The sequence below is a fragment of the Chlamydotis macqueenii genome, chromosome 3 (assembly GCF_036417535.1).
Source record: "Chlamydotis macqueenii isolate bChlMac1 chromosome 3, bChlMac1.mat, whole genome shotgun sequence".
Lineage (NCBI taxonomy): Eukaryota > Metazoa > Chordata > Aves > Otidiformes > Otididae > Chlamydotis > Chlamydotis macqueenii.
Genome location: NC_141558.1, coordinates 35,771,112 through 35,796,844, shown reverse-complemented (window position 1 = coordinate 35,796,844; position 25,733 = coordinate 35,771,112). Strand labels below are relative to the sequence as shown.

Genomic DNA, 25,733 nt, shown 5'->3' with positions numbered 1-25,733 from the left:
ACATAGGTTTAATTCTCAGTTTCTCTTCATAAGGGAAGTTTTTTTTGTACTCAAAGATGTAATAGTGAAACCAAAAGAATGTCATGGCTGGTGCAATTCATATTTATTTGGATAACAACATACTAAAGAGGTTTTTAGAGCCATTGGATGAATTTCAACCATACTCATTTACTGCTCAAAATATAAATGACATATAGATCTACTTTCAGAAGCTTGATAGTCGATTCCCAGTTTATTATTTATTTTTACACAAAAATTAATGATGCCTTCTTAAGTGACTTAACTTTGCTTTACTCTTCTAGACGAACATGAGGAGAACACCTAGAAATATGTGTGTTAAGAAGTTAATCTACGTGTGTGCTTATATAAAATGTTAATTTGTCAGTGCTGACGGTGGTTTGGGTAATCCAGATGTCTGATTCTACGCTACTTTTGACCAACAGGGAGAAGCAAGCAAAAGGTGAAATGGTGTGTTTTGGTTGGAGCAGGAAGACATCCACATTCTATGGTAATGAGTGCACTGAAAAAGGAAATAAAGGTAAAGAACAGAGGCATACAGTTCAATATTTAATATCTGCTACGGGCAGAATAGATAGTGGCTAAGCGCTCTGTAAGGAGCTGTAGTTGAAAATTCAGGTAGGTTATTGATGCAGGGTGCAGAAAGGATATATTCTAGAAAGGATATGAAGCAGGAACAAGTGAGTATTTAAAATAATTTTGATGTGCAGCTACTAAGTTAAATTGTAGATTACTGCTTAAAACTGCAGAAGGAATTTACTCATAGTAGTATTGTATTTTGGCACATTTGATTCTTTCTGCAGATATTTAATATACATGATAATAACTTTAAAAGTTGTCTGGCCTCCTAAGTACCATCACTCACTTCTTGCCTTTGCAAAAGTAATGGTTGGTTTCAAGAGTAAGAATCAATAGTCACAAAAAGGCAAGCAACTGGTGAGTTTTTTCATTTGAGGTAAAAAAGATGCCCACAAAGAAAACAAACAAACAAAAAAATCAAACAAAACCAAACCCCAACCAACCAAACTCAAGGAAAGTTTAGTCAATGCTTTATGTTGCTCTGAACCAACGTCCTCCTTGCTCATATCATGCTTCAAATATTTAGCTACATTGTTCAGCTTGACAATTTACAAACCCTAAATACTTTCCTTTGTCTACAAAGAAAAGAGAAAGAGAAAATTTCACAAGAAAAGGATTTTCACAGAAAGAATTTTCATGTCACGAACTGCCTCCATTAAGTTTCAAGTAACGCACTTTCTGGTTGCAAGCTATTAAACCATACTGGTAACTGATAAACAATTACAGGGGAAAAAAGATCAGTTAAAAAAAACCCCAAAATATCAAGACACAGAAAAATCAAGAAGAAACCAAAGATACTAGATTCTTATCTACCAAAGGTAACCAGTAATTCAAGAAAATTCTCACATATCTGCATTTGGATACTCATAGTGCTTATGGCACTTTTTGGGGAAGGGGAGGGGAGGAGAAGAAAAAAAAAATTAAGGCCAAGGTAGGGCAAATTAAAAAATTCCAAAAACACCAACCCTTGGGATCAGTCCATAACTGACTGTAAGTTTATTAAGAGCAAAATCTAACAAACTTTATTATTGCATTTTTGTAAAATTATCTTAGTGAACGTGTGTGAATATTCACATTTGAAAGTCACTAAATGAAATAATAGGAGAAAACATTTGCAAAAAGAATATGTAAAGCTATCAGATGTTAAAACAATCCAATTCCTAGATTAAAATAATCTGAGATTTTCTTTTTAACTGTAACAGTCATTGTAGCTGAAAAAGGAAAATAATTCCGTTACTACTACTGTTTTGGTTTTTTTTAATGCAGACTTTTCAGAGTAGAAATAGTTCCCTTTAAAAAACATTAAATCTCACTGACAGAGCAGAACTGATGTATTTTTACTTGAGGATAACGTGAGGTGACAGGATCACACAAAACAAAAGGAATTATTTGAAAGCAAAACAATCAAGATAGTAGAAATTCGGAGATTAGGATTTTTTTTTTCCACTTCTGTACCTAACAAAAACATCCTCAATGTAATTGCAACAGGGAGGAAAAAAAACTTTTACAGTATCTCTGAAAAATTAATAGAATGCGTATTACTGCTGCAGGAATTCTTAAAAATCATTCTAACATGCATCACCAAACAACAATAATTCTGCATTTTCTCTTGTGACTATGTGACTTCCACGTTAAGCCACAAATAAACAAAAAACCACATCAGAGTTAATCTGTAAAAAAAAAAAAAAAGGGGAATGTATGTTTGTAAAAGCTGTTTATTAAATATTACTTGTAGAACTGCGATGCTCAGGCTCAAGTCAGGGATTGGGATTCCATTTTGCTTGGCGCTTTACAAAAATTAAATAAAAGACACAATCCTTATTTTACTGTCAAAACATCAAGAATGCTTTGATTCTGTGGGCTGTATTTTAAACTACATCAGGAAAAGTTACGAGTTGCCAAAAGAACAGGGAAGTCTGATGTATTGAAGACTGTTTTCCTCTACTTTCAGACCCTTTAACTGTTAAAATTTCTCTATTCCTTCGTTTATAATTTTAGTGATGCCATACATAAGTATACTTTCTTTTATGTACACATCAAGGGAAATTAAAATGTTAATCACATTATTCGTGTAGCCCTTTGTTGGGAGAACGACCTATGAGAGCTATTACAATACATATTTTACATCACTAAGAAAAGACTCGAGTCACTTTATTTTTAAAATGTTTATTAGATGGTAAATATTATTTCATTGCTGTTTCAATTGTTTGAAGTGTGGATTTAAAATAAAACTGAAACACAGAGTGGTTATTGTTATGAAAACTGGGAAAAGGGAGACATTCATAGATTTTTAAATACATAAAGTGAACGTAGCTACAGATGAAGAGATCAAATCTAGTATGCACAATTTTACTTAAAAAAAAAATAATCTATACTACAAAATACATTTACCTTAATGATTACAGACCAGATGCTAGATTATTATTTTAATGATTTTTAGGGCATTTGATAATTGTATGACAAAATGCACAGCAACTAGGTGTCTGCTACATAAGTCTAATTTTTATCACTTTTTATAACATGACTTTGTGGAAATATCTGACATTTCAGCGTCCTTTTTCTAACCTTTCCTGGTTACGTTTTTGCGATAAAGCAGAAGGGTGGCTGCAGCAAGCTTTTCTCACTGTGCCAAGCACAAAGCTTAAGCAGCAGGCTCGTACACCAAGCTCACCGGCCTCGGAAACCTACGTATAAAAATGCCCAACTCAGCCTCCCCTCAGTTGCACAGAAATGTGGTCTAAATCGAATTTTATTAAAAGTTATATAGGTGAGAGCTTCAGGGTCCTCATGCAGAAAATACTCTTTGTCTAGCTTCTGTATCATTTTAAACATACTTTTGGCTTTGCTTCGCAAGTTACATGAGTTAATAATTGGGGCAAAATAAATATTAAAAAAATGACAGCTTCCCCTGTTTAGATCGATCCCTGCTAAATCCATTCTTATTGTCCGCAAACACGTTTGTTCTCGCAAGGCCTCGGCTTGACCTGAAAAAGCACAGATGTGCAAACCACAAAGACAACTAACCGTGCTCCTTCAAACCCCTTCCTCATCGGGTAGGGATATTTTTTTAAAAGGTAATTATCAGTGGATGCCTGCTTTGGTTTTTCATTTTCTTTTCTTTTTTTTTTTGGGGGCTGTAAGCAGCAAACGAACAGTTACAGCGCAAACCGGAACGTTTTATTCGGCACCACCGAGCTAGCAACGCATGAAATACAGAAATGATTTAGCCGCTGATCAGGCTCCGCGCGGCGTTGCAGCCTTTCAGGAACCTTCGGCAGGTTATCGATCGTGAAATTACCTCTCCCGTTCAGCCATCGGTTGCGGCCACCGCCGTCCCTCGCCTGTCCTGGCGTTGACAACACCACCACCACCACCACTCCTCCTCCTCCTCCTCCTCCTCCTCCTCCGGCCATCGCTTCCAGGCGCCAGAAGATTCGCCGGGCCCGCGTGCCTGATTCGGTTGGCGGCAAAGACAATGAATAAAATCGTTATTAGCTGTTTGCAATGTTGGTTTATGGGTTTTTTTTTTTTTTTTTTTTTGTTTTTTTTAAAGGTTGAATTGTTAAACCGAGCCATCCTTCACCCCCCGGCCCAGCCGCGGCGGCCACGGGCACTCCGGCCCCAGCGGAGCAGCCGCGCCAGCCCCGCCGAACCACGAAGAAAAGCGCGTTTCGGCCTGTTTGGCGTTTCTTGAAGTTCCCACCCCCCTCCCCAAACCCAAGGCACGAACCCTGCCCCGGACACCATGTCGCCAAAAGAAGAAACGACAACGCGTGACACCGGCACTTACGCGCGGATGCCGAAGCGGCAGCGCCCCGAAGCCCCTGACCGGGCTCTGAGGGAGCCCCGCGGGCCCGGCTACGGGGGGATGGGGGAGCGAGGGGGGGTGGAAGAGAGAGGGACGGGCCTCTTCAGCCCGCCTCCCCAGCGGGGCCGCGTTCCCCGGGGGCATTTTGGCTTCGCTCGCTTCCCATTTCTGCGACGCTGAAACTCGGTAACTTCCAGCCTCCCCGCCGCCGCCACCGCGAATCGCCGCTGCCCCCCGCCGCGGCCCCTCCTCTCCGTGCGTCGTATCCCTCCGCGCTTCGGTCGGCCGTCCGCCCGCCCGCACCTCGCAGAGAAAAGCGCCTTTCAACCGCCAGCCCGCCGCTGCCTTCCCGCCCACCCCGCCTTTGCCGCTCCGACATCTTCTGCCTCAGCCCGCCTGCCCGCTAATAAACGCGTAGCGCTCGCTTTCGCCCCTTCTTCCCCTCAGCCCGGGCAGCGCCGGAGGCCGCCGCGGCGGCGGGGCGGGAGAGGGGGCGGGCGGATCCAGCTTCCCCCCTTCCCCGCCTTGGCCGCCGCCGCCGGGCGCCCGGGGACTGAGGGGCGCGGGGTTGGGGGGAGGGAGAGAGGGGCGGTGCGGAGCGGTGCGAGGGGCTGGGAGGCTTGAGGAGGGGGGTCGCGGAGGAGGAGGAGGGGACTCTTTCTCCGGGCGGAGGGATCGCGCTCGCTCGCGCTGGCTGGCGGCGGCAGCGGCGGCGTTGGCGGCGGGTGGCTGTGAGTTGTTGTTTCCTCCTCCTGCCCGTGCGGTTGAATGGTGGAGCCGAGACTCTTCCCGGTGAACGAACAGTGACAGCTACCGGGCGGGCGGACGCGTTTCGCCGGGCCCCGACGCTGCCGCGGGAGCGCGGCCCGACCCCCCCCCGCCTCTCTCCTCCCTTCCCCCCCCCCTCCCCTTCTCCTCCTCCTCCTCCTCCTCCTCCCCTCCCCGGTTTTCGCCTCGCCATGTCCGGGGACGGCGGCAGCAGGCACACGGCGGAGCTGCGAGCGGGTGAGTGCCGGAGGAGCCGCCGTGCGGGGCGGCGGGAACCGAGCGGGAGTCAGAGAGGGGCGGTGTGGGGGGGGTGCGGGGGGGAAGAAAGGAAAGCCCGCGGGGAAGGGGCGAGCTCCAGCCCTCACCGGCTCTCTTCTCCCCTCAGAGCTCTACTTCCTCATCGCTCGCTTTTTGGAGGACGGACCCTGCCAGCAAGCGGCTCAGGTAGGGGATGGATGGATGGATGGATGGCGCCGGGCCTGGCGGAGAGGGGGCGGCCAGTCGGGCGGCGCGCTGCCAGCCTCTTCCTCCCTTCTTTCTGTCTTTAAAGCCGCCCCCCATTTTTTTGACATCCCCCTCTTTCCCTCTTTTGTTGTCGCTGCAGGTCCTGATCCGAGAAGTGGCGGAGAAAGAGGTAAGCGCCGCTCGCCCCGCCTGCGGCCTCCCTCCCCCCGCTTCCCTCGCCTTCTTCTCGCTTCCCCCCGCCCCGTCCCGGGCGCTGCCGGGGGCTCCCCGGGGGAGGGCAGCCGCTGACGGGGTGTCCTCTCTTCCCTCCCCTCCCGTAGCTTCTGCCCAAGCGTACGGACTGGACGGGCAAGGAGCATCCCCGCAGCTACGAGAACCTGGTAAGAGGCGCGGCCAGGGCCGGCCGCGGCGGGCAAAGTTGTTTTGTGGTGGGGTTTTGGTTTTTCTTTCCCTTCTCACTCTCCCTGAGCAGCCCAGTAAAAAAATTGAATTTCCCGCAAAAAAAAAAAAAATACAACTTAAAAAAAAAAAAAACCACAACCAAACTTTGGAAAATTTTCTTTTTTTTTTTTTTTTAATTCAACCTTAGCCCCCTCGTCCTCCCTTCTCGGTGCTGAGGGGAGACGGGGGGCGCGGCGGGGGCCCCGGCGGCGCGGGGTAAATAACAACGGGCGCCCTGATGGGAGAGCCCCGGGCTGGAAATGGAGCGACGTCATGGGCGCGCTGCGGGCCGGCGGGAGCGGCGCGGGGCGGGGCCAGCGCGGGCGGGCGGGCAGGGGGGGGCGCTCTCCGCCGCGCCGCTCGCCTCCCGCGCACACAATGGCTGCGCGCCGCCGCGGAGTACCGGCCCCCGGCGGATCCCTCCGGGAGCTGGGGGTCCCCGGTGGCGGCGCTGAGGCGGGTTTTGGCTGTTCGGCCGGCTTGGGCTGGGATCTGGCGGCGGGAGCGAGTTGGTTTGAGGTGTCCGTCCTGCTTCGCTGTCTGCCCGCCTGCGCTGGTAAGGTGCGCTTTATGGCTTCGTGTTTTTTGTGTGCAGCGTATCTAGTGTGGTGGAGGAGTAACTGGACTTCCCAGGTTCAAATTCCCATCACATATTTGATTTAGGTGATTTTTTTGTTTTGTTCCCCCTTTTTTTTTTTTTTTTCCTTTTGTCTCCCCGCGTGTGCTTTTCATCTCAGTGATTACAAGAAGTAATAGTTGCAGTGCTGTAGTTCTTGCTAGCAGAGAGGGGCCTGGGTATTTTCTTCTAATATCTTGTGAACTGCAGCAGCTGGGAAAACAGCAGTTAAGATGTCTGAATTGTGTCTGTTAGCAACTTGTTGCTGGTATTGTTTTCACTCCAGGTGTGCTATTGTATAATTTAGGCTCTGAATTTCTGAACAGGATTTCAGAGGGAGAGTGAGCCCTGCTTGTAACGTTCATCAAAGTGAGATTTCCCTTCAGGCTTTCTGGTTGGTTATGGTAGTTCTGAACTCCAGTACTTCTGAGATTTAAGGCGTGGAGAACTTTTGAGCTCACACAAAAGGAGATAGAGTAGTTCCCTTCTGTGATGCGTCCAAGAAAGACTGTTAATGTACACATTATTTTAGTACACATTATTTTAGTTACATTACAAATGTTACAATATGATGAATCATAAGTATTTACTGTAGTAGGAACAGGTTTACTTACTGTGTTGATTTTCTCTGGAGCCAGAGGTGGATTGGCCTGGGCATTTTAATGCACATGGTGTAGAAGAGTTGATAGCAATTGACTTGTTGAAAACGTATTCATACACACTAACACTTTTCAGTTTTCCTGAAACAAAAATGATAAAGAAATTCAACTGTGAATTTCAAAGTGCTGATACTTTTGTATGATATATTATGTTATTTATCTGTAAGACTGTAAGGCAGTATTATCTGTTTCAAACAACAGTCAGAAGTTGCTTGGTAAAATTTACTGTGAATCTTTTATCCTATAAATTATAAAGAATTGGAGATGTAGTCTTAGTGTAGAATAGATTTGGGCTTTTTCTGTATAGTCAGAATATAAAAGGATGTGAAGAAAGAGAAACTGAGGAAAAAGGCATTGTAAAGGTTGGAGTAAGAAGGCTAGATGAGAAGTAAGTTCATTCAGACCCTTCTTTCCAAGAAGCGTTTTTGTTAGAATGCAGGTAGATACTAATTTAGTCAGAATAGGTATGTAATGACACAAGTTGTACTTCCCCAAAACTTGGACTTGGATCTTCCTGTTTTTGCAGTCTTCTGTTCCTAACGAAGTTTTCTTGGGCTTCCTGATAAATGCTTCTACGTCCTTTTCCACCTTGCCCCTATGTAGACGGGAGGGAAGAAATTGGTTACTTTGTTCTTCATGCTTCTCTCCATCGACTATTTGCTGTTGCTTCAGTTGTCAAAGATGTGTAAACTTTGTATTACTTGACACTTTAGGCTTGTGAAAGCTGGCATAGAACTGTATTTGCAGTGTAACAGTTACATTTTGGATATAATTTTTTTTTTTTCTCCACAATGTCTTGTTTCATTAAACAGAAACTTGTTTATCGCAAACCAAAGAATCTTCAGCTTTTAAGTTAGAGACTGATGATGAGCTAACTTTGTTTCTTAATTAAAAAAGAAAATAAAAATTCCATCTTTAAGATGCTGACTCTTCTTTTTGAAGAAGGCATGTTTTGTCATCTGTATCACTTCTCGGACTTGAATGCCTTGAGCTTTCACTGTAGAAGGGCCAGAAGGGAGAAAAGAAATTAGAAATACCAGTAAACATAGTGTTCGATGTCTAACTTTTACTCTAGGAAGGAATAAAGGCCGTGTGTAACAAAGGATGGAATTTAATCCCAAGCTTCTGTTTCGTTGTTTGCAAAATCATGCCTTTTATTATACACCTATTTAGGTAGATATATTTTCAAGAGTTGGTGTCGTTCCTGGTGTTGTCCTCGCTTTGAAAACTTTTTATTTAGGAATTCTTATTAGAGTTAACTTTCTGTTATTAGACTGAATTTCACAGCCTTAGATATTTTATTTCTGAAACTTAATTTGTGCAAATAATATTAAATCAAATGTAATTTTCATCTTGTAAATTACTTTCATTTTTCTGTTTGGTCAGTGAATGTAAATGTTTAATTTTCTTATAAGCTAAAACCATGCTGTGCACCCTTTCCTACAGGAAATTACATGAGTTCAGAAATGCCATTATGTTGTGTTTTATGTTCTGAAGTTATTTTTGTTGAATTCAAATATCTTTATATTATTTTTTTTTCTGCAGTCACCACTTGTGGTATAAACCACTTGAATCTTGCTTTGAGAGCATAGTCTCTTGTTTCAGAGTGCCAATCTCATTTTTATATCATCAGTACTAAAATTTCTCTTCGTGCTACGACCAAAGACTTTCTGAGAATAGAGTTGCTGGTACGCCACTTTTGACCTAGCTGTAGCAAGGATCATGGGACTCTAGTAACAGATCTCGGGATGTTTTGTATTCCCTTGCATTAATTGTGAAAGTTTATTAATTGTCAGCCAGCTGATTTTCTCTTCTTGAAAGACTGAGGATTTCTTGTGATAGGAGACAAAAATTGAGGAGTTTTAACAGTTAACAGCTCACTTTGGCAGAGCAAGGCAGCCTTGTGCGTTGTTTATAGATTGTGGTTAAAGATGTTGTTGAAGTGTTGTGTAGTTAGGTTTTAAAACGCATTTGTTAGGGCCTTGACCCGTGAGCAAGCTATGGTGCATCATTTGACTCTAGGGTAATTGTTTTTTCATGTTGCAGTTTCACAATTGGTGTAGCTGCTCTAATTGTATGCTGTTGATGAAAGCTCTGCGTTTCTGCTGCATCCTTTGTGTAGGCACGAGTGCTCACCCAAATGTGCCGTCAGTTGGATAAGGGAGCTGAGCTGTCTGAAAAATGAACAGTACAGAAATAATTCTCAGATGGTTCAGCTCTCCTTTTGTGTGCAGCAACATGGGTCCTGCCACCACCATGCGGGAGATGATAGCAGTGCATGTGGAGGGCTTGGGGAATGTGTTGGAGTTACTCCTTTTTGTGAGCAAAGTGGACTTCGGTTGGATGAAACCGACTGTTAGGATTCACCATAACAATGTAGAGGTCCTGTAGAGGGTGGTTGGGTTTTAGTTGTTTGGTTGGTTTTGGTTTTTTGAGGGGTGGGGGTTTGTGGGTTTTGTGTGGTGATTTTTTTGTTTGTTTGGGTGGTTTGTGGGGTTTTTTGTGTTTTGGGGGGGGTGTTTGGGGTTTTTTTTGTTTTTTTTTTTTTTTTTTTTTGCCTTCTAGAGTACAAGTGTCATAGTGTATGTGATCAGAACCAGTGTGTTAACTGTCTTACCTAAAGTATTCTCATAAATGTCATTTTCTCTGTTAAATTAGAATTTTTTTCATATTGGTGGTGGTGGAGGAGGGAGAAGGCAGGGAATTCATCTCAAATAGTGAGATCAAAAGGTGCAGTGGGTTTAGTAGGCAGTAGGCCTTGTTCTCGGGAACTGTTTATTACTATTTTGCTAACATTTGTCCCTTCCTCGTCCCCTGCCCACAGTTATGAAATGTGATTTAAAGTGAAAATGACAAAACTCTGTTTTCAAGCCATCCTACTGTTCGTTCTTTTTGGTTATGCAAAGGTACATGAAGTTGCAAAGAGTTCATCTGTGGGACTGGGACACTAAGTACATTGACACTGTTTCATTGTTCACCCAATACCTGACATAGTAAAGCCTTTTAGGCAGCATTGTGGTTACTGTTTCTTAATAAGTAACCAGATAATAAATGATTTGTTTCCTCAGGAAATCTTGTGCTGCAAAGGTATTAGAAGAAATAGGGAGCAAAAATAAAACTTAGGTTGAATCAGAGAGCTGCGCCATCGTCTAGTTTTTATTATATTTATTGTTAACAGTATTTTGGGGAAAGTCTATGCAGTGTTTTGGAAGGTGATCTGGAAGACTTAGCACTGGAAGTAGGAAAACCTGTGAAATTATTGTGATCCTTAGGAATGTTTTTGGTCTCATTATCAGTGCTTCTGTAGGAGATAAATCAGCTTAAATGATTTATTTTTAATTCTGAAAGACAAGCATTTCTGTTCCCCAGATTCTCAAAGGTGGAAATTTAGGTGGTGATAGAGCCTCTCTGTTCAAACTGTTACCTTTTGAGGAGGAGCTCTTGTTCGTTGTGTGAAGTACCATGCATTTGTTTGTTCCACAGATCAAGAGAATTGGCTAAGTCAACTGTTTTGTGCTGGTTCTTTTGAACTGAGATTAAGAAACACTGATGAGAGATGGACTAAAGAGGAATATCAAGTTTCTAAGGTGTACTTCTTATTAAAAAACAAAACAAACCCAAAACAACCAACCCAAAACCCACAAAAAAAAATCACTAAACATTGTGAATGAATAGGCAAATAAGTATACATAATTTGACAGTAATAGATATAGTTGGACATCTTAGTCCATGAGACTGAAAATGCTACTCCTGTTCATACCTTCTCATGTGGTAAGTAGCAAGCTTACAGCAGTCTGTTTATACTAAGGTTTAAGGTTTTTTGTCTGTTCTGGCCTCAAACCTATTAAAAGCATTAAATGGTGGAAAAACTAGGATGTTCTTGGGATGGTTGATTTCATATAGGTCTATTTCATTAGAGAAAAAAATAATCTCCTGTTAAAATAAGAGGCATTCCTATAGGTAATAGCGGCTAAGTATCTATGTATTTTTAGCTCAAGCATAATTAGAAAGTAGAAGAGAAATAAACATGCTTTGGTGAAAATAGTTAACTCTTGAGTTCTCCCTCTCTGTCATCTATCGTCCCGTCCCCCCCCCAAAAAAAAAAAAACCAAAAATTAGAGAATGATAGTTCTTCAGAGAAAAGTAATGCACTTTATTGCAATTCCTAATTTTAAAGTGATGTGGCAGTGGCTGGTGGTACAGGGTTGTGATGGTTTAGCCTCGCCGAAACGAGGACAAGGGTACTCAATTAAATTGATGGTCTGATATAGTAGAACAATTACTGTAATTCAATTGGAGCTTGTTTTGGATAATACATTAGATAGCAGAATAGTTAAAGCTGGGATAGCTGCTGGTATTATTAAGATTGAGCTCTCGCATCTTGAAATATAGGTAGCTGACTGAGTTGGATTTGTTGTTAAGTGTCCTTGTGTGGAAATGTGTATTTTTGAAAGACATTTACAGACAATCTTGTAGTTAAGCATGTTAACTATTAGCATGGGGGGGCGAGGGGGCAGACCCCAACAACAATACTTGGGAGAATGTTTTAGTATGCAGTGCTTAGAGGAGAATCCAGAATAGAGTCGTATTTTACTTGATGTCTAAAACACTGTCAGTGAATAACTGCATTATGTATTACAGATTTAACTAAAGAGTCTAGGTCAAATCATGATTCTGTTCATGCATTCATTGTGATTCTGGTGCTGAATTATTCTGCAGAGTCATGCAGAATGAAAATATAAGCAATTAGATTTATTTCAAAGGTAATAAAGATTTGAATGTTAGTTCAAATAGCTGTGTAGCTGCATTTTGTGTATTCCCGTGCTGTTTGTTAGGAATGAGTAAGATTGGGGGTAGTAGGTAAAGGGTGAGATTGAGGGTAATACTGCTTCTTATTTTCTAGAAAATTTTATTTGTTTTTAAGAGCTGAAGGTTTTGCTCTTGCTAACAGAGTTCTGCTTTTTATTACAGTAATGTTGAAGAAATGTTATTAACTTACGAGAAAAGTATATTCAAACAAAAAGGGAATTCATTATTATACTTATAAAAACATGCCTTCTGTGCATTCCTGTTGGAAGAGAAGAGCAGAATTAGATGTTGCAGAAAGCCTGATAGGAGGAGGAAAGAAACTACCTAGAATTTCAGCTAGATGGGACTGGCAGGGCAAAAAAATCTATATTTGTGTACTATTTAACATGACAGTTTTGGCATAAAATTTTAAATCTTCTGTTTGTAGAGTCCAGTTTTCACTTTTCATTTAGAGCTGTATGAATTTCAAATACTTGTTCATCTCTTTGGTGTGGTGGTTTGTTTTGGTTGTTTTTTTTTTTCCCCTCACCTTTCCTTTTACTTTCTTCTCTTCGAATCAGAGATTGATAGCAAGACGAATTTTCATCATTCTATTGAATTGTCGTGAGTTTTTCTGTTTCTGACAAAGCTTGTAAAGTGTCCTCTTAAAGTAACTTTTTTTTTTTTTTTTTGTCAGTTAAATCTGACTTGAAAGTACTCTTGATGGAGTGGGGTTCTTTGTTGTGATTTGTTTTAAGAGGAGGAAAAGGATGGTAGGTGTATTTTATATTGGTTCTAGCTTCTTTTTACAGTTTGTTGGTGCAAGAATTGTCTCCTGGTAGACTGCACCTTAGAACAATCCAAATAATTTTAGCTTTCAAGCCACTTCTTATTGTTTCCTCTATTAAACTTTCTTACCTTGTCCTTTCTTGAGTTGTTGCCACCACATTATGATTCTCTTTTCTGCGATTTTTCTTTTTTGTTTTGTTTTGTTTTCAAGAAGGGAGGGATCAGGACTAAGGTGAATTTCTGTTACATGCTTTTTTTTCATTTGTGACTTCTACTCTAGTACTGATAGTCGCACGTAGAAATTGGCACTGGAACAGACTTCCTAGGGAGGTGGTTGATGCCCGAAGCTTGTCAGTGTTTAAGAGGCATTTGGACAATGCCTTTAGTAACATGCTTTTGTGGTGAGCCCTGAAGTGATCAGGCAGTTGGGCTAGGTGATCATTGTAGGTCCCTTTCAGATGAAATATTCTATTAATACTGTTAAAAGAAGAATTTTTTTTTTTCTGAGCGAGAACAAAATATTTCACCTGGAGAAAACTCACTTTATAGCCTGGTTTCTATAAATTATTGAAGTTCCACAATTTCCTCCTTTGTAGAAGGAGAAAAAGGGAAAGAAGTAAGTCCAGATAAAAACTGTAGTGAAATAAGAAGGTTTTTCTCTAGTAGATTTTACAGTGAAATGAAACTTACTTTTTTTAATTTTAATTTTTATTTTTAATTTTCTTGTGTGTGCTTTAGTCTTATATAGGAAAATGACAGCCAAATGGTGACTATTGTTCATAAAATAGTTCTATAAACTTTCTGGAACTAACGAGTGTTTAGATGGCCAGTGTCACTTTTTTTTTTTTTTTTTAAACATGAAGCTCACTTAGTATTGTTGAATCAGTTTGTTAATGAGCTGGTTGTGAGTGCCGCTTAGTAGCGAACGATGATAATTCAGATAAATGCTGTGCAGAAGCATCACAAAACTACTGCGTAACTTGGTGTAAATAGCTTTTTTCAAGAGAGTGGACTTAAATCAGGAGAGACTGTATATATATATATATATATATGTATTATGTATTAAGAATTTAAATAGATATGGTCAAGAATAATACAAATAAACTCCCCCTTTTCAAAACATTTACTTTAAAAACCACACAAGGAATTGAGCCTACCTAGCTTCTGCTAAAATAAAGTGAACGCGTGGCTTATGACAAATCATGAGAAGTATGACTCAAGATGTCAGCTAGCTGTAGTTTTGGAATGTGTCAAAGCTGATTTGCTTCATTTACTTTAGATTTTGTGCATTTGTGAGGATATGTAAAACTGAAGGGTCTTGAGCAGGATAAAATGACAACTGTATTGCATATGTAGTTCTAATATTTGTGATTAAATGAAAAATACTAACTATTATTATTTGAGATAAGTTCAGATTCTGCAGATGTGAAGTCTGATTTCAGATTGAATTATACAAAGGGCAGTATTTAATAAGTTTCTGTGTTCCTTTTGATAGCAAAGGAGGAAAAAAAGCTAAGGAAATGGGTCAGGGCTGGTGATGGCAGAAACTGTATGTAGCTTTGTCAGTATTGACGACTGTTCTGGTATTTTAGGGCTCTCAAGCATGTATTTTGACTATTTCCTCCTTTAAGTAGAAAAAAGCAAGTTTTATTTGCGTGTTACTGTTAAGAAAAAAATTATTTGGAATACCAAGTTCTGAATTCAGTGGATTATTTTTTGCCACTCTTAAAAGATTGCCTGTCTGACATGAAAATCAGTCATTTTAAGTGAACTGATCTGAACTATTAACTGTAACTTTATAAAAAACCAAAATGTAACTTCTAATATTTTTTTTAAAGAGAAACCTTTTACTTTTTTTTAGCTTGTGTTAATTTTGTAAGTCATTTAACTTCCAGGCAGTCAGATTGAGGCAGCTTGCAAAGCCTTCTACAAATGTAGGAAGCCCTGCTTTCCTGGAAACAGCTAAACATTTGCGTGCTGATGGGAAGTAGTGAATTAATTCCTTATTTTGCTTTGCTTCTTATACAACTTTTGATTTACCTATTAAACTGGTCGTATTTCAACCCACAAATTTTCGCTTTCTTATGCTTCTGATTTTTGTCCCTCGTCCCACTGGAAGGGAGTGAGCGAGTGGCTCTGTAGGGCTGAGCTGCTGACCAGGGTTAAAACCACGACAGGAGCAAAAGAGAAGACTTTTCCTCCTTCGCTAGAAGGTTGCGTTGGTGGTAGTGGGAATTACTGGTGTAAGCAGGGCTTTTCTAGCGCCTTGGTTTCAGACATCAGCACTCTTTACGTTAACAGACTGCTAAAATACATCAAGTGATTACTCTGTGTCAGCAAAATAGGAGCACATTTGATGAAGAATGAGGTATATTCCTGTTAATTGGGTGTAATACAGAAGCATTGTTCTGCCTGAAATGTCAGTTACGGCCTTCTCTAGTTGCAGAATAACAAAACATCAGAAGCTATTACTGCAGTGCTCTTTTTTTTTTTTTTTTTTTTTTTTTTCTTTCCTCCTTCTGCGAAGTAAAACTGTGAAGACAGATTTCGGGCTGTGTGAAGGATAAAACTACAATACATTAAATCCTGTACAAGAACTAAAGAAAACTGAGTTTCCATCCTCCCTCTTAATTTTATTTTTTAAAATTTTCTTTGTTATACTCTCTAAGGTGACAATAGCTTTTTTTTTTTCAATTTTAAAAATGCTATTTCTTAACCAAAAGCTTTATGTTAATAGGATTTTACTGTAGTCATATATACATTTCAAAGCCTTTTTTCCTTGTTATATAAGACGTTCTTCTGACCTAAAATTATAGTAGCTCAAAAGAATAAACTGGTTTTGTCTGGGCAGTTTAATACTGGTTCAGTATTGTTATAATCAAGTGGTAAGAAGATCTATTGCTGGTAACAGGAGCTTGCTTTGATACTGTGCAGTTGAAAACTATGAGCAGTTACAAAAACTGGTCATGTTTGTAGCCTAATAGAGTACCACATATACCAATTTTAATGTTGAATTACTTAAGCCAACATTTTTGTTTAGAAGCTCTACATATTAAAAAAAAAAAAAATCCAAATGTGGGGCTTTGGCAAGATCCTGTAATTTAGGTGAGTTGAGGCAGAATGTTTTTGCATTATTTTCTACAGGGCTATATTATTTATTTGGTATATGTGAATCTTTTAAGAATTCTGTAAATGTTGCTGTCCTTAAAATCTTAGTTTCGTCTTTATCTTATAGTAACTTAAATTGACCAGAGCACTATTTAAATGTAGTGTTGAATGTATACTTTACATTTTTCACTGTGATTGTAAAGGAGCTAATTAGTCTATGACCAAATGTGCTATAAAGTCAGAAAGTAGTAAATACCAACAGTTCTCTGTACAAAGTGGAATGTGCTGAATAGGAGAATTAATTAGGACCAGCTGGAATGAATTATTGTACTTAAAGGTCATTATTTGTTTTTATCCTTAATACACTGTAATTTTCTTACGCATTTGTTTAACAATCTGGAAGGAAAAAAAGATTAAACCAGTAATTCTTCAAAAATATTATGTTCGTTCTTAAATGTTTTGTTTGCTCTTTCATATAATAGGTGAAATATTACAGACACTTGGCACCTGATCACTTGCTTCAAATATGCCATCGACTTGGACCGCTTCTAGAGCAAGAAATTCCCCAAAGTGTCCCTGGAGTGCAGACGTTATTAGGAGCTGGCAGACAGTCTTTGCTTCGTACAAACAAAAGTATGAAAATTTTATGAGAATTTTGAGGGTTCTTGATATTTCATGCCTCTTCTGCATTTTTTTCATGAAAAAAATGCCTACATTTTTTGTGTAATTCTCTTAAAACAGGTTGCAAACATGTTGTATGGAAGGGATCTGCTCTTGCTGCACTACACTGTGGGAGGCCTCCAGAGTCCCCGGTAAATTATGGCAGTCCACCTAGTATAGGTAAGTCAATTTTATTCTGGCATTGCCATTATAATACCTAACTCCCAGGGTGACTGACTAATGTGACAATGAGAGCTAAGTAATAATTCTGTTTGTCCTTGTTTATGTCATATACTTTACCTCTAGTATTACTTTTATTAAGATGCTGTGTTGTAATATTTGCCAGTTTGCATTTGGGGGAAAAAAGTGCATTGTAAGTTTGTATACTAGTTCTGTTCTGAAGCTAATTTTGTCTTTGGAGTATGAAATGGAATAAAATGTATTTCAACAGTGAATACATACAAATAAAAGTTTATTCTTAAAGATGCAATAAAGCTGTCAGTAGATAAATAGCTAACGACTTAAAACCAGGACAGCATGGCCTGCATCCATTATTGGGGAGAGTAAGTCAGGTAGCCTGGTAATGGTTTTATTTGGAAACATTAGAGTATCTTGTAGAAGGTTACCCTTTCTGTTCTCTGGTCCATTCACCAATTTTGTAGCTGGGCTTTAATTTGCTATGTTGTAGCATGAGGCCTACATGTGCTGTCTGTACCATTGTAAAACTGAAAAGCTGGAGGTCAGAACTGGTATTCTTTTCCTTTCTTTTCTTTTTGTTTGTTATTATTTTTAAGCTCTCATGTGGTGGCTAAAACATCTTCATGAGCTTTCAACCTTTTAAGAAGATGATACGTTTTTTGCTTGTTGGGTTGGTTTTTTAGTTGCTAGAAGAATGAAGACATGATATTTTAGGAGATTCTTTGAGGAGTATCCTTTTTCTTTTGTCATGGATAGGAAAATATGCAAAATCACTTTTCTTTTCATCTTTTTCTGCTGATGTCTAGGGAAGGGGGAGCTATTCAGACCAAGTTACCAAAGTGGATAATACCAAAGCAGTAGTGATTTATACCAAAAAGGTAGTTGCAGATCGATGTGCAGAGTTGGATGAGAGTGGGCAGAGAATATCCAATTAATTGGCTCTTGGTCAGGTGCAACTCCTGCAAAGGCAAAGGTTTCTGTCTTGGCAAAAAAGAGAATACTGAGGATATATTGTAGAACTAATAAGTAACAATGTACAAATATATAGCCAGGTGTTTTTCGGAACAGACTTTTTTAATGTTGTAACTTACCCTTACAATTTTTCTATCTCTAAACTTCTTTTGGAGGCTATTGGTAGCCTCTGAATTTTCCATGAATTGGCAAGTTATATGTATCTATTAAAATATATATAAATGAGAGAGCTTGATTTGGGGTATTTATATCTTTTCTAATGTTGGAGGTACTCAAAATCAAATCTGAAATGCATGCCATTACCCAGAGAATTACAATTCTCTCGTAACAGCTGAAGCATGCTACAGCTAAGAAGCTCTTGCATTCAGCACAGCCAATTTTGACTTGCTCACGTGGCAAAGTATTTGGTGTCCTAGTAGCTCTTGCATTTTAAAGCACAAGTTGCATGCTTTCTGTTTCTGTAGGTGCTTGGAATATAGGAAGAGAACATGGCTTTGCTGGGTGTTCAGAGCTAAGTTTTCTGAACCTCCTCAGCTAGTATGTGTATTGGTCAGAAGTGATTGGCTTAAACCGTCATGTAGCATCCGCACCTATTTAATGTGGTTTTGTTCAGAGCTGCTGCTTTGGTATTCAGGTAGAGAGTTTTTCTGTGTTGTGCTCTAGATGTGGGGCTGAAAATACTTGTTGCTGAACAGAATAATTCCCATCTTGAGTGGCTGTGCATTGGCTTGAAGATTGTAAACTTGGAAAATCTTGGGCTAGATTAGCAGCTATTTCTACAAGGTGACTGGAGGACCGAGCTTTCTAATAGCTAAGATTTCTTTAGTGGTTGACTTACCTTTTCCTTCACTTGCGAATACCTTCGTTGGAGAAATCAGAATGGAAGTGGATTTGCATTGTACTGTAGCTTGCTCCGTGTTATATAGTTTTTAAAGGGAAAAAGACCAGTGTATGAAGTCCATGGCAGCTGGAGTTCAAAGAAACTTGTGGAGTTGCCACGGTAGTGGAATTAAATGTTAAGGAAAATAACTTTCAGACTCTTTTTAGGGAAGAACAAGTAAGGCTTTGTAAATAAATGTTATTTTTACTGAACCTTTTGCGGAGCACTGAATATTTGCAAAATTACAGTTATTTCAACATATCACTTTTTTTCATGACCAATAATTTCCTTTTCCAAACATTGAGATAAGTGCTGGTAACTGAATATTTTCAACTGTGAAATGTATTTGAATTTTTTTGATGTCTTGTTCAGAGCTCCGTGTTAAAGCACTTGTTTTTGATTTATCCTATTCTAGTCTGGTCCTCTCAATGAAATAATGAACTGGAATGACGTTTCTTTTGTAAATTGAACTATAAGTCTGTTTCCTTAAATAACTTCTCCATTGTCTTCTGGGAAGGCTTTTATGTATTGGCCAACAAAAAAAAAATTTGGAACTTATTCTTCTTCATGCGATACGTATTTCAGGAGGAGAACCCACAAATGGTCGAGTAACGAAAGGATACTGAAGTCTTTCTGTCTTGGGCAGGAAAACTTAATCTACCTTTCAGTGAACATATAGAAATACTCATTTGTTTCCTAGCCTGGTGAATCAATGCAGTTATGATGCTGATGGGATATTCTTTAGAGTTAGATTTTTCTGTATGTTGTGCCGTCTGCCCTGTAGGTAGCTGGTTTACATGCTTTTAAAATTAATTTTTTAAATTAAAATAAATCTGTACAAATATGTACTTGTCCAGAAAACTACAGAATATCAGTAGAACATAATAAAGAGAAACAGAATGTGAATACAGAATAATCTTTGTCCAGTTGCTGTCACTTGTGCAGCATATCTTATGTAAAGTTACTGAAGTGCTTAGTTAAAAGCAAAAAGAGAAAAATTAAGAGGTATTTTGTGCGTTTCTCACAGTTTCTTTATTAAATTATGATGCTGTTTTGGCTATAAAGAGAATGTGAGGTTCTGAAAGTGGTATTTCTAAAACCAGATGTCTATACGGTAAATATGTTAGGCCTAAAAGCTAATCTGAGAGTACGTTGTGTAGCTATATTATTCTGTTAAGTGCAGTAAAAAACTAAAATAAAAGACCACCTTATATTAAACAATCAGTGTAAAAGTAACATCTTATTGCACATGCTTATTCAAGTTTAAAGTGAATTATACTAAAGTAAATGACTTATTGTTTTACAAGAAAAAATGAACTGTGGAAGTCTTATGGTACTTTGAGTAAAATACAAACTGAAAAAAATGTATAGTGAAAGCAGCTGGGATTGCGTTGAAGTGAGGGAACAGTTTGGAAATCCTTGAGATTGTATAGCTTTCATCTTTTTTTTACCTTCTGCATCTTGAAACATCTCACCTCCTATCTCTCTGAATTAATAAGGGTTGGCAGTTACTGTCATTGAGCAAATTAATGCGCTCTGTAAAGTTTTAGATGTATATAGAATTCTTATATCTTCAGAAATGCTGCAATGAGGAGTGAGTATACATTTACCTTCATGAAATGCCCAGAGACAAGTTCTGGCTTGATCACATTGCTAGCTTAACCACTTTACCTGCTTGACGATTGTCCATAAGCCAAGAGACTTCGAGTACTGACTAGAGTTTAGAAGTTGAACAGAAGAATGGTAAGAAGGTAGAAGTCAATTCAAGCTGCCTTTTTGATCTTGGACATCTTTACAGAAGTGGAAGAAAAAACCCGCAACAGCTCAAAACTCAGTGCTTGATGCATTTAATCATACTGGGTTGGAGAGTGAAAGCAGGATTTTAGCAGTCTCTTTTTTATTATTTTTAGCAGCTCTGAATGCCTTGGTATTCATTAGAGGCGTATCTAGCCTCTCAAGTTATGAAACTTGATTTAATATGGGTAAGAGTTGTAAGTGAAGTATATTCTTCAGGTGTCCTTCCAGGTTTCTTCTGAATCTGGTTCTATTTTTCTATGAATGGAAGGGGAACAAAGGTGGCTTCTGTTTTTCAGAGTAGAACTTTTGTTAGTTAAATACAACTCCAGAAGGGAAGAAAATTAAAGATGAGCCATAATGATTTTTGTGTGCTTTTTGAAAATGTAACTTATAGTTGGTACAAAATTAAATTGGATTTATCAATGACTAGTAGATACAGCAGATTACTGTCCGCCATCTTTAAGGCATATTTCGCATTCCAGGGTAAGACCATGTAAATAAGGTGATGGAATCAGTCACTTTGATAAAACTGAAATAAGAAAGCCAAGGGAGGGGGCAGGGAGGGAGCCAGCATAGCTAATACTGCAGTGTCTTTCAGACCCCCAAATTTATCTTCTTTTTACAGATTTTTTTTTTTTTCTTCTTTCCTGGGCTGCTTGTTCTATTTTGAGTGGGGAGTGAGTTAGAGACATTCTGAAACTTTGAAGACACTCAGTTTGTGCCCATTGTATGCTTTTTGAGTGGGAGAAAATCTATACTCTTTCTGTAAGTTCCACTGAAAACTCCCACCACTTTCCCTTCATCAGCTTTATATTTATGTTTGATTTTTAAATTGTTCCGAGGGGAACCAAACAAATAAGGTCATCTTAACTCTGAGATGTGTGGTTTTCAGATTAAGGTTGTTGGCAGCAGTGAATTGTAGCAGTAGAAGTGAGGTTTTAAAAAAAAGAAAGTTCCATTTTAGTAAGTTGTTTTAAGAACACAACTCTGTTCGCAGTTTAGGGTCCAACTCTGGGCTCCTTAAAACAAGAATGACTTGGATAGACTGGAGCTAGTCTAGTGAAGGACCCAGAAGATGATGAAGGAGTTGAGGTATCTGTCATACACAAGGAGAAGCCAAGAGAGCTGGGATTCTTTAGCCTTCAGAGGAGAAAGCATGGAGCAGGAGGGGATGTTATCAATGGGTATAAATGTCTGAATAGGGGAATGTGATGAAGATGGAGCCAGACTGTTCTCATTGGTGCCTCCTGACAGGACAGAGGCCATAGACACAAACTGCACTAGAGGAAGTTCAATTTAAACGTAGGAAAACACCTTTTGGGGGTCATCAGGGGTCTAGCACAGGTTGCCTAGAGAGGTTGCAAAGTCTCCAGCCTTGGAGATATTCAGAACCTGGTTGGACAGAGTCCTGAGCAACCTGCTCTATCTGACTCTGCTTGAGCAGGAGTGTTGGACTAGATGATACCTAGAGGTTCCTTCCCACCTAAACTGTTCTGTGATAGCAGATCGTTTCAGTCTTTGAGGCGCATCATGTTGTGTGAAGATCAGCCCAGCTACCTAGAAACTAGAAGCCAATTCATTTTATTTGGAACCAATTGGTAAAAAATTGATAGCAACTTAAATGATAAAATTTGTGGCAAAGTGTTTTTTACAAGTTCAAAGAGTCAACAAAAACTGTGGCTTTCTCAGTCATTGGTTTCTATGGATCACTTGGCTTTGTTATCAAATATAAGGAATCCTGCTTTTGAAACCAAAATGTAATTTGGAAGTCAGTGGATTGTCATCCTGTGTTGCACAACAACTACTTAATAACATTTACTTTGTTTTAATTTTATTTGTTTTACTTGTTTTAATTTTATTTATTTATTTATTAATCGGGATCTTATGTGTGAGTAGTAGACAGGCATGTAAAGCTGAGTTAATTTCTTTAGCTGGCCAGGCATTGGATGTGAGTTCTTTCTGTGCAGTGTCCACATCACAGTGCCCTTTCAGCAATGAGCAATCTGTTTTGTTGTTTTCTTCTTTCTTCCTTCAGACTCTCGTTCTTTTCATGTTGGTTGACTTGCTGTAAGACCCAACCAGTGCTCCCTAACCCTTCCTGGGGCAGTCAAATCCCCCTTCCCTCCTTTACTATGTATGGCTTGTGGCTCCCACTGAAGCTCTTGAACTGCTTATACCTTATCACCCTTTCTGTGATTAACGCCTTTATTCATAGTGACTCATTTGTGTGAGTGAGGCCAGGCAAAATTTAAACAAAACCAGAAAACTTCTAATATGGCTAAAATGAGAGAGCTATTAGACCTGCCTGCTGTCACTGGGGTTTCAAAAATAGCTTTTTTCCAAATGCAGTTAAAGTCAAACTAAAATAGATTAGAGACCACATAAGGTCTGACAAGCATTTATGCTAGATATGGGTAACAATCGTTACAAAGCCAAATGCCTATAATAAGTACAAAGGCATTATTATTATTATTAACAGTTGGTAGCCTTTCTCACCTTGACTTGCACCAGAAAAAAACCAATTTTATTGTTCAGCTGCAGGAATTTATTTTTGACACATAGCTATTTTTAATTTTTACCTGTACTCTGAAGGAAAAAAATTGCTGTTGTGCTAGCAATGTGTGCAGGTGACACATTGGAGTTGTCAGTGTTTGTAATAAAAAGTGGGAATAGGTCAGTCAGAGAAATCAAGCTGGATCACTTGGCAAAGTCAGTGAGAGTAAGTATAAATGTAGTTAAATGGACGGCCACATTGAAAAGCAGTAGTGATGTGAGAATTTCATTTAAAACAACCACAAAAAAAATCCCAGTTTGAGAAGTCTTTTAAAACTTACATGTTTATGGACAGTGTTCAAACCTACAGGAGGTTGATTCTTCCTCCTCTCCCTCAATTGCATGATCTTGTTAAAAAACTTTCTTCCCACAGAGTGTGAGTTCGTAGTACTGTTTTTGTTTTGTTTTCTTTTTTTTTCGTGTCAAATCACTTTTTCATTAACTTAATTTTATTTTTAACCACTTCTGGAATTTTTGTATGTTTTAAGTTTTGATCAAAGATAAAGAGTGAGTAGATCCCAGTTTTCTTGTTTCTGGTATTACAGCGTTGGCTCTTATTTCCTCCAGTAGGTTGATTGTTACTGAACAAGGGGTGTTTGACATGTTGAGTTTCCCAGGGATACGTGAACTGCAGGAAGTTATCTGTTACCACTTCACATGAGCTAGAATATCATCAGAAATACTGGTGTAGGTTCTGTTAAACTTAATCTTCTTCTTAACCCAAAACCTTGACTTGAAATTTATCTCAAGTACTTTGAAATGCTTTTCATAAATTTGGATGTGTATTAAAAATTACATGCTTATATGAAGTCATTGGTTAGAATCATAGAATGGTTAGGGTTGGAAGGGACCTTCAAAGGTCATCTAGTCCAACCCCCCTGCAAGGAGCAGGGACATCCCTGACTAGGTCAGGTTGCTCAGAGCCTCATCCAACCTGGCCTTGAACGCTTCCAGAGATGGGGCCTCCACCACCTTTCTGGGCAACCTGTTCCAGTCTTCTATAACCCGCATCGTAAAAAATTTTTTCCTAATTTCTAATCTAAATCTACCCCCCTCTATTTTAAAACCATTACCTCTCATCCTATCGCAACAGGCCCTGCTAAACAGCCTTTCCCCATCTTTCTTGTAGGCCCCCTTGAGGTACTGGAAGACCGCTATCAGGTCTCCCCGGAGCCTCCTCTTCTCCAGGCTGAACAGCCCCAACTCTCTCAGCCTGTTCTCATAGGAGAGGTGCTCCAGCCCTTTTGTCATCTTCGTGGCCCTCCTCTGGACCTTCTCCAACTGGTCCATGTCCTTCTTGTGTTGGGGGCTCCAGAACTGGACACAGTACTCCAGGTGGGGTCTCACCAGGGCAGAGTAGAGGGGGAGAATCACCTCCCTCGACCTGCTGGCCACGCAGGTTGTTTTATCCTAAACAATCTACTTACAGTTTTGATTTATTGACAGAACATTTCTGCATATGAAAGTTTTAGTTAAGCTTTTTTCCCTTCTTTTGGGCTTTCATTTGAAGGCATTGCTAGAAGCTGATTTCCAACAACTATCTCCATCTTACATTAAGAGCAAACAAAAGGGGTAACTTCTGAGTAGGTTGAGATTCTGTATGGTCACTTCATTGTTGTGACAAGGCCTTCCTTATTCTGTTTGTGTGTCTGTTTGGGGTTGGCGGTTTTTTTGGTGGTGTGTTGTTTTTTTTTTTTTAATGGGAGAGTGTTCTTTTTAGACTGTAGGATGATTTGTTGGAAACTGAAACTAGATTTATCTTGTGACTGAACTAATCTTGGTTTCCTGCTGTTCTAAAGTAGACTGTTGGCAAGGAAAAGCTTTGTCATAAAGGAAATGCAACTGCATCTTTTCCTTTTATGAGGGGAAGGTGAAGAGGATACAGTAGACCCTTAAGGCAGTAGTCACGCATTGAGTAGAAGTGCCTTGCGCCACAGCTAACGATCCTGTTCCTTCCCAAAGCATCTTGAACTAGGAGAACTTCCTTGAATCCTTGGGCTATGCAGGTAGTTAACTGAAATGTTTCAGGGCTGTTCTTATGGCCTGAGGCCAATGGGCTTGGCAGTTATCCATACCACTAAGTGCTCTTGCTCCTTATAGAATAGCTACAATCCAGTTTACATATTTAATGTAGTTTGACCTGTGCTGACTCATGAACCAGTGTCTAGTTGGTCTGGGTGAAAACCAAGCAATGCGAGAGGTTTGTAGCCGTTTCATGGCTGATGCTAGGAAGTGAATGTGATTCAGTGCCCAGTCCCCTGTCCTGGTCCTGCTCAGTTCGCTAGTACAGACGTAGCCTTGGTCACATATAAAGAATGCCTAACCAGAGCGGTAACAAAAGTATCAGCTACCTCTCTTGGCACCGACAGATCCCATTTTTCATGTGTGTAGTCCTATGGATATTGTTGGTCATTAATTTTGTTTTTTTTTTTTACTTTTCATGTATTCAGAAGCTGGAAAAATGAATATATTACCTGCTTTTTCACCGTTCTATGGAATACAAAATGTATTGCCGCTGCCATTCTTTGCTGTAATGATGATATGGGAACTGTATCCTAGAATATAAGCATTATGCTTTGTTGCTTTTATTGTTACGTGAGTAGCAGTTTAATAACACTGAGCTTTACTTTCTTT

At 39.7% G+C, this 25,733-nt stretch overlaps 1 protein-coding gene across 4 annotated transcripts in view; it reads left to right on the top strand.

The window, feature by feature from the left end:
* The first annotated feature begins 4,714 nt into the window (after nt 1-4,714).
* Nucleotides 4,715-25,733, top strand: part of PHIP (PHIP subunit of CUL4-Ring ligase complex) — a 108,003-nt gene continuing 86,984 nt past the window's right edge. For 3 of the 4 annotated variants that reach the window (XM_086745966.1, XM_086745965.1, XM_086745964.1), the window contains exons 1-6: nt 4,715-5,410; nt 5,559-5,617; nt 5,778-5,807; nt 5,959-6,018; nt 16,522-16,672; nt 16,781-16,879. In XM_086745966.1, the coding sequence (XP_086602092.1) occupies nt 5,365-5,410; nt 5,559-5,617; nt 5,778-5,807; nt 5,959-6,018; nt 16,522-16,672; nt 16,781-16,879 (445 nt within the window). In that variant the 5' untranslated portion in view covers nt 4,715-5,364. Of the gene's footprint in view, nt 5,411-5,558; nt 5,618-5,777; nt 5,808-5,958; nt 6,019-9,663; nt 9,737-16,521; nt 16,673-16,780; nt 16,880-25,733 lie in introns of those variants that run through there. The other variant, XM_086745967.1, reaches the window with a different exon arrangement.